The following is a 10000-nucleotide window of genomic DNA, read 5'->3' as shown; positions in this document are numbered from 1 at the left end:
CGAATCAAAATGCAAAAAAAGGGAAACCTTTCTAGTGATTTATTGTCAATGATTTAAACTAACTTTGATATCGTTGCAAAAGAAACTGTTCCTTTGAAATAAACTTTTGTATAGAGTAAATCTTTATTTATATCCTCATTAATCCCGGAGGATATAAATAAAGATTTACATTTCCGTCTCTCTAAACTATCGTCTTTAATTCTATGTCCAGCACCAAATTCCTTAAAAACATCCCGACCAACACTCGTACTAATAAAAAATGAATGATGGCAAATAATTGTCATATATCTACCCATTTTGTACTAGCGTGACATATATGTTACGTAGAACATATGTTCAGTTAACTTACACCACACGTTTACATGTTGAACATATGTTCAGTTAACTTACACCACACGTTTACATGTTGAAACTTGTTTCATGATAGGTCCTGTGTGTGAGAGCTAATACATGTATCTACTTGCATACAAGTTTTTACAGGAATAGAAGTTCATTCAAGGGAGTGACACCGTTCTGTGCAGAAGTGCTGTTTTTGCTCCGGTGTGAAAATGAGTTCAGGCAAAAAGTGAGTATTATTTTGCCATTTTCATTAGATATATTGTATTGTTTTTTGATAAAATACTTGAAATATGGCTATAGAGAAATGTCTGTGCTAATAATGAATATCTAAGATTTATAATATTGGCAGCAGTGCATTTTATATTTTCTGTGACATATATGTTACGCTAGGATGATACAGGGACATTTATGCCTTTTTCTATTTTACTGTATGTAAACTGATAGTAATATCTTTCTAGTGATATAAAACATTCTATGGCTTCATTTTCTTTCTTTTACTTTACTTTACTACACTTTTAGTTATTTTAACTCATTAATAAGTTACTTTGTTAAATTTAATCCAGAGATAACACGTTTTTTTTTCAGGTCTCTGACTGTCAATGAAATACTAGCAGAGTTAGAGAAAGAAGATATTGCTGCAGATGTTTTTATTGAGCCTGCTGATGATGGTCTGACTGACGAAGATTCTGCTGATGAAGATCAAGGTGGTCTAATTGATAATCTCTCTGGTAAACAATTAGATGCTGCAGGTGAAGCAGCTCTTCCAAATGGAGTTCGGCTTGGAAATTTAGGAGAGGACTTGGAGAACTATGATGACTCTAGTTATTGCTTCAAAACTCCAAAGTGGACTAGAAAGGCAACATTTTCTTCACCAAAACCAATTTTTCCTGAGGCGAATTACAGTCAATACCGGAACTTATCACCATGTGAATTATTCGAATTGTTTTTTGATGAGGAAGTTTTCAGATTGATAATAGAACAGTCAGCTCTTTATGCTCGTTACAAGGGAGAAATTTCCTTCTCAACAAATAAAAAAGAACTAAAGGTTTTCCTTGGCATATTACTTTTATCTGGCATTGTTCCAGTTCCATCACGGAGACTTTACTGGAAGAATTCTCCAGTGACTAGAAATGAGGCAGTGTATTCTGCAATGAGAAGGAACAGATTTGATAAAATAATGCAGTTCATACATTTAGCAGATAATACTAATCTTGATGATTCAGATAAATATGCTAAACTCCGTCCCCTGATAAGGGTACTTTCCACTCGATTTTTGTCTCATTTTCAACCAGAGCAGCATCTATCTCATGACGAGGCAATGGTTGAATATTTTGGCCGCCATGGATGCAAGCAGTGTATTCGAAACAAACCAATACGCTTTGGTTATAAAGTTTGGTGCCTGAATACTGATGCAGGCTATTTAGTAAGCTTTGACTTATACCAAGGTAAAACATATGAAGGTAATTCATATGAGGAGAAAGCGTTTGGCAAATGTGGAGCCACTGTTCTGAAAAATATAAAGTCATGGCCAGATGATAAAATACAACTCCCATACAGCTATTACTTTCATAACCTTTTTACCTCTTTTCCTCTTCTCCAACACCTGAGTGAGCAAAACTATACTGCTACGGGAACAATAAGAGACAATAGGCTGAAAAAATGCCCTTTGAAAGCAGTTTCTGAGATGAAAAAAGAAAAAAGGGGAACATCAGACTTCATCATAGATAAGGCAAATAACATTTCATTATGCAGATGGATGGGTAATTCGGTTGTCACCATTGCATCAACTGCTCATGTAAGGTGAAAAGATACTCTCAAAAAGAGAAAAAAAATATTGAAGTTGACTGCCCATTAGTTATTCGAGAATACAATAACCACATGGGTGGAACTGACCGTCAAGACCAGAATGTGAATAATTATAGAGTATCTATTAGGGGTAAGAAGTGGTGGTGGTGTATTTTTACCTGGTTATTAGATGTATCAGTGCAAAATGCTTGGATTCTTCATAAAAAGTCAGGTGGATGTTTACCTCAGCTAGATTTCAAAGAACAGATTGCTGAAAGCTATCTGAAGAGATATGGGATCCCTCCTAAAGGGCCTGGGAGACCTTCCCAGGGGGAAACAGGTTGTAAGAGAGTTCTTGATGACATTCGTTTTGATGGAATAGAACACTACCTGATAGAGACCCCAAACAAGAAAAGACGTAGATGTGCTGGAAATCTGTGTAGCAAATCTCCTTCCAGTCAGTGTAATAAGTGTGATGTAGGTCTGTGTTTGTCTTTCAATTTAGCATTTCACACAAAATAGACTTCAATGATGTGCCACATGATGTATCAGTTGCAATGAAAAGTTGATTATCTTATGTTAGCATTTTGAACTGGCAATTTAATCTTTGTTTTGATTCTAAGTGCAAGATTTAATACAATGACTATTTCTTTTGGCTTGTTTTTTTATTGTAATTTTCAAATTCCATTCATTTGGTGGTTGTGACTACGGTAGTTCATGTATGAAAACAGTAGACTTCTTTTGTATTTAGTTATGTCACTTATATAACAGCAAACAATAAACCTTTCAAAATAGAACAGAATTTTTCATATTTCCCCCAAATGTACTCGTTACTGCCTAGCGTGACATATATGTCACACTCCATTATTCATTGTACAATGAATGCAGCTGAAAAAAATTATGTATTCTACTGATTTTGGATCCTTATGAACTAGATTTAGTGTAAAAATTTGAAATCCAAAGAAAAAAAAAATTTGGGAAGAAATGGGTTTTAATAGCTTAATGCAACATCCACTCTTCACTTACATAAATAAACATTGGCTCTTCTTGTTATAAGTATACTCCGTCTCTTCTGATTCATTTGCAGAAATCAGCCATTCTGTCTTGTATGTGATCTCTCTCTCTCTCTCTCTCTCTCTCTCTCTCTCTCTCTCTCTCTCTCTCTCTCCATGCGAAGACCGTGGCCGTTACTTTTACGGGAAAATATTAATGATATATATACATATATACATATATATATATATATATATATATATATATATATATATATATATATATATATATATTCACATATATATATATATATATATATATATATATATATATATATATATATATATATATATATATATCTTTATGGATTCTTTCAACCTATATTGAACCAAGAAACAGCTTTACTGACATGCATACATTTACTAAGGAAATGATGATATGGCTTATTTTAAGAATGATTTACACTATGGAACGCCCTTATTAACAAACACAAATTCACAGGCGGATGGCGCAACACATATAGGCGCGGCGAAGCCACAGACATGTGACCTTTTTCTTTTTCATTATTCGATTTGTCTATGTTGATTACGCTTATTATTAGAACATCAAATTACACCATTGTCTTGCACCTTCCGGCATATAACTATTACTCTTTAAATTATTTGAAATGAAATAAATAATGATATTCTTCACTCAAGGAAATTCCACTTGGTAGGGCTGTCCCGAACCCGTCCCACCACCCTTAACTATGATGATGATTGTTATCTTGGTCACTGGGTGCATGGAAATGATCTTCAATTCATGTGTTTTGATGAAGAAATTAAATGCTAAACCCTTCCATAAGTAAACTCGGGCTGCTTCCCATATCATATGAAAAAAATTCACATCAATTTCTGATAAAAATGTTCATTGCTAATAAGGAAACAGTCGTTGGACAATTTACCAACTAACATTTCTCTAGTCTCTACCATACTTCAACACTTTTTTGACACACGTGGCTTCAAATAATAAACTATATTAGTTTAGACAAGGTGCCTCTGATGCCATCTATTGGCGGTAAAGTAAAACTTATCACGGTGTAAGGGAGAGAGCTAGAGAAGTCTGCGTTAATGTGCTTTTTGAAATGTATCCGTATTGATATTCTACGTAGTTTTTACGAACAATACATGCCATACCATGAAACATATTAATCATATTTCGGTTTCATAAAAATATAGTTAAAATTAGATCAAATAACTGTGTAATTACTCTATTATCTCACCAGTTTCAGTACATTTGGCAACCATAACCCACCAACCCCCGACCCCCAAATGTAATTGAACTAACGATTGTTTGCTGAGGAAATATTTCTGTGACATTTACAAAGAAAGGTGTAATTTCCAGCCAATCAAGTTGTAGCCAGGCAACATGGAACTTCAAGTTCACGTGCGTCTGCTTTGTGGAAAATTTGTGCCAAATAGAAACAGAAATGAAATAATGAAAATTATAATGAGTGGATGATGGGGGTAATTAGCAATTTAGAACTACCTTCTAATGCCATCTATTGGTCATGAAAAGAAAAAATGTGTAAAGCTCTTTAATCCTTGCATTCTGGACCCTTCCATGACGTCATTTTAGTTTAAAAAGAGCTAAAAAAAGCACACTTAATTTGAACTAAGTATAATTTACACCTGTCACATATTTCTATATAAGTATTAATATATTACCCTTTTCCAATTGGATAGAATCATTAACATGAATAGAAAAGGGACGTTTGATGCCATGTTTTGACAAGAAGTAGAAAAACTTGAATTCTATTCGAATTTGAAGAAGTGTAGGATTACTGAAACATACTTTTATGGTAGTTTTTTTAATTAATGCATGAGAAATTCTCAATTCCGATAATATTATTTTTCTTCTGACTTTAAGCTCTAAGTTATGGTAATTATATGTAAAATACAGATAATATGTGGTATAAAAGTACATAGTGCAAATCCTAATATTCTAAAAGGAAAGAGTTGGAACTCAGCCATAGAAAGCCATAGAATCAAAAACCCCAAATTTAACCAAAATATATTCATGTCCGCAGCAAGTACGTTGTTAACTGAACATAAGCCCAATTATAGATATCAATGCTCTATAAAGTGTGCCTTGTTTTGATATATGTACCAGGGGCCTAGGATAGTTTTTTCGGATGTGGGGCTAAGGTTTGAAGACATTTTTATACGAGGAAGCACTCTTAGATGCAATTCCTGGCAACTGACAGCAGATTGTGGCAACAAAAAATTAATATATTCTTGGACGATTTCATGTAACCAATTGCAAAAATGAAACATATGAGCCGGTACCCAAAGTAACAAGAAGTTTAAAAAACATTAAAAGGCATGAAAAGAGATAAGGCAGAAGAAGATGGCCTATTAAATGATTTAATAATAGATGGAGGATATTTCATAATTGTAAATCTCTTTATATTATTTCGCAAAAATAAAGACACAAAAGACCTGAAAAATAACCCCCAGTAGCCTAAGCATACTCTGAGTAATATATGAAATATTTACAAAAATCGTATCTAGCACAATGGAAAGAAAACTAGACTTCAATCAACCAAGAGAGCAGGCAGGTTTTAGTAGCGGGTATTCAACAATTGACCATATCCTTGTAATTAACAAGCTAATGGGAAAATCAACAGAGAATGACAAACCACTACTTATGTCATTTAAAGACTATGAGAAAGCTTTTGATTCTGTTCAAACTTTAAGTCATGAAAACCCTTCAACGACGAGGAATAGATGGCACTTATGTTAGAACACTTGAAGATGTCTATATGATTAGTACAGCAATCCTAAGATGCATAAATTTAGTGAGAACATTTCAATTGAGAATAGGGGTTAGGCAAGGAGACCCTATTTCTCCTAAATTATTCACAAAAAACCTACATAGAAGAAGTTTTGAGGCATTTAGTTTGAGAAAATGTAGGAATTAACATTATTGGGGAATACCTTATCAACTCAAGATTTGTAGATGACTTAGTTCTATCTAGTGCATTGTGGAAGGAATTGCTAAAGATGATAGGAGATTTGAATATAGAAAGCAGAAATGTAGGACTGAAAATAAATTTGTGCAAAACATAGATGATATTCAATGAAAATACAGAGACGTCAACTGAAGGTTAAGGACGAGTTGATCTGCAAGCTTCGTTGCCATTTTATCTTGAACTCGAAGATAATGTAAAACTTGTAAACTTGGTGATTATGGAAAGAGGGCGGTGCTTTTCTAACTTAGTAGGTTATTTTTACCAATGATATACTTCGTTGGCAGTATCTAAGATTGTTAAAACTGAAAGATACAATGGAAAGAACGATGATGAGCAAAATATTTCTTAGAAACTACTGTACATATCAGCAAATATTCTTTCCATTTCGAAATCTATTCTTATAACAACAATAACTAAATTTTCTAATCACTCTTGTTCCGTTTAACATTGATTAGAATTTCAGTTTGACATTTAGAAACTCCATATGGAACCACCACAGAGAACTTCTTTCACCGACTTATAGATAATAGAATCTAGAATCTATGGGAAGGGAAAAACATCTGAAACTTATTGCGGCAACCCCATTTTCATGCCTAGAACGTCTTTTAATTATCTGAAAGGAATACCAAAACTAATCAATAAAATATTAAAGTTTAGATATCAGTAAGAATCATATTTAAAAACAATTGAGAGGAAAATTAAGAAATATTTCAGTACAAGTAGAATCATTTATTTTCAAAATGTGTATACAAAAAAAGAAACTCGTGAAAAATAAGACGAATATCAACTATGCATTAACCGTCTGATTTTGTTTTGTTTTTTCACCCTGCAGAATCTAAAAGCTTCAGACATCGGAAAGACAAAGGCACAAGAACAAATCATTGGTCTAATATTTTCCTGATGTCATCTTACCACTGCTTAAAAAAAAACTTACTCGTGTGTCATGATATCTATGATTTACTAAACATTACAATTATCACAGTGAATGCATATATGCACATATATGAATTCATATATTTCCATCGTTATATGCTTTCATATAAGTAAATATTCTTGCAAAAATAACATAGCAATACATGCGTATATGAATATGTATACACACATATGAAGTGTAAATATATATCTATATCTATAAATATAATCATATCATTAAAACTAAAATATAACATACTACCGAGAAAAGTGACAAATTAACTTTCGAGTTGTGAATAAAAGTACCATTGTTTCTCTTACAAGCCAATCAATGCACTAATGAAAATGGTGCAAAACCATATGCATTACTCAAACGCTGAAAGGAAAACTAAGAAGTTCAAATATCCATATACATGTCTCCTCACAAGGCGAGGCCCACTGCTGGCGAAACAACTACCTTCAAAGCCACAAGGTCACTTCAGGAATTTTCAGGGATGAAGTGTAAGCCGTCATAACTGCAGTGAGTTCATTGTAATTTGATGTCAGAGTATTATGTAATTTGCGATGACCTATGGGTGATGCATTGGCGGAATATAATGGATTACATTACATACCCCTTTATATGCTATACAAAATTAATGTTGCTTCCCAATCATAACAACTCTCATGACATACAACAATGAATCTTGCTGGACAAGAAATAAAGTACTGAAATTACTTCCGCCGAAAATTTGAGATCTGGGAGAATATCTTTAGTGACAGACCAATTCATTCCCCAGTGACGTCACGTGGCTCTAAAGAAGGCCGCAGTGGACATACTTAATATCTAGGTATTATAAGGATTATATGATTCTATAACACACATATTGCCTATATCAAAGGCCACTTTGTACATACTGTTTCATCACACTCGTTGTGATAGCAATCTACCTTAAAGTTTGGACTTTCGGCAGTTTTGAAGTTTTAAGAATAAAAAGAGAAGAAAGTGCAAGGCACTTTAAGTGGATAATGATGTGTTTGTCTTCGCTTCTATATATATATATATATATATATATATATATATATATATATATATATATATATATATATATGCTCAGATCAAAATACAAAAATATATCTTTATGTGAATATGTATACATGAATATCTGTGTATTCATAGACAGGTATACATGCACAAATGATATGTGTGTAAAATGAATTATTATGCAATCATAAATTACCTTGAAAGTAATTATGTATTGAAATGCAACTTGACTTTTGCTTTAAAATAAATCAGCTCCTGGTGTCTAGGGTGACGACTGCAGTAGACGTGATGTTTGTAGTGAGGATCTGACCCGTTCACATTTTTTCTTATATTACTATTTAACACAATTGATTGCTTGACTCGAGAAAGATAAGTCTATTTATGAACAGATCACGGAAACATAAACCGATCCTCAAAAAAGAAAAAAAAAATTATTTTCAAATTTTGTGTACAAACAAAGTCCATCTAAATGTTTCATTACCCAAATAACCTTTCCTTTTACTCCATGTCACTTTAGATACCATGAATGTGCATAAGTATGTTTCTTGTGTGCTTTATGTGCAGGTCAGGCACTTAGTTAACACATTCGACACATAGAAATGATTCTCATTCACATAAACCTTGATTTTTTACCTAAAATAGAATCTCTCATATGAAACACTTTTATCTATCGACAAATGATTAGTGATTAGATCTTTGGTCTGTTGCGTTTTTAGTAGTTTCATTCCAGATCCGAATAGAATCATTGAAATTTCAACACAAACGTTAGCAAAACAATTAAGTCATTGAAAATTTCTCAATGAAGTATACTAAAATAAAGATCGTGGTATGCTTAAAAACTTTGATATTGTAATCTATTGGAAATTTTGAGTTTCTTAATGAATTAAGCTACTCAAATATCATGGTATGCTTTAAAAAGAACTTTGATTTTGTAATTCATTGGAAATTTTGAGTTTCTTAAACTACTTAAATAAAGACCCTATTATGCCTAAAAAACTTTGATTTTTTAATTGATCAAATCTATAAGTTACCAGTTTCAATACATACCGCTAAGTTTATTTTTAATTGAATGATCATTTGAGGCTCACTAGCAAACCTGTATTTCCGTAATCATTTCCAAGATGAGGAAAGAGATCTTCAATATTGTATTAGACTTTAGAATCACTGTCTTTTAATTAGAACCATATCATTTTCAGCTTCTTTGATAGAAATCCAATAAATACACGAAAAGACTAAACTTTGCATTACAGCCACAAGGGTTCTTAGACAATTCTTTGTCCTTTTAAGTCTTTGTATCAGTCTTAAGTCGTACTGGACTCAGACCATTAGCAGTTGATCGTCACAGGCAGTCTTAACTAATGACAATTTTGTTTGTAAACCGCAACATCAAAAGGATTCGGCGATCGGTTTCTTTTACAAACCCAATTGCCATATATTTATGAAAGTTGTCAATGATAACAGAAACCTTTTACCTAATGAGCAAAACCTAAATCCGTATAATCAGCCCTGTATCTCCAATTACCAATTTTATTTCCCTGTGTCCTATTTGCTCTAATTTCAATTTTGCCTCTTCCTCCCCCACTCCTCTTCTGCCCTCCCCATTCCGGCTCCTCAGACGTTGAAGTAATCCGCAGAGGTTTCCGCCGAAACAGCGTCCGGAACCTTTTGGTACTTGACGTTCGCCTTCGCGCAACACATTCCACACGTCTCGAACATCGGCATACAGACGGCGTAGAGCCAGGCTTCCCAGAACTTCTTCAGAGTGGCCATGTTGATCTTCCACAGTCTCAGGCAGGGTCCGACGCACCATACTTGCTGTGGATGGGAAGATAAAATCTTATTACTCTCTATTTTCCTGACCATGATCTAGATAGAGGTTGTATTTTTTTCTGTTTATAATATATAACCAAGGATTAACAGCGTGGTCTGCGAGA

The 10000-nt window shown here is 33.4% G+C and overlaps 1 protein-coding gene across 1 annotated transcript in view; it reads right to left on the bottom strand.

Moving 5' to 3' along the window:
- Positions 1–8138: 8138 nt before the first annotated feature.
- Positions 8139–10000, bottom strand: part of LOC137616075 (caveolin-3-like) — a 30546-nt gene continuing 28684 nt past the window's right edge. The window contains exon 4 of the mRNA XM_068345749.1: positions 8139–9881. Coding sequence (XP_068201850.1) covers positions 9678–9881 — 204 coding nt within the window. The 3' untranslated portion in view covers positions 8139–9677. The remainder of the gene's footprint in view (positions 9882–10000) is intronic.

Source organism: Palaemon carinicauda, chromosome 22 (genome assembly GCF_036898095.1).
Source record: "Palaemon carinicauda isolate YSFRI2023 chromosome 22, ASM3689809v2, whole genome shotgun sequence".
Classification (NCBI taxonomy): Eukaryota; Metazoa; Arthropoda; class Malacostraca; order Decapoda; family Palaemonidae; genus Palaemon; species Palaemon carinicauda.
Note: the sequence above shows the minus strand (reverse complement) of the source record. Positions and strands in the feature narration are given on the sequence as shown.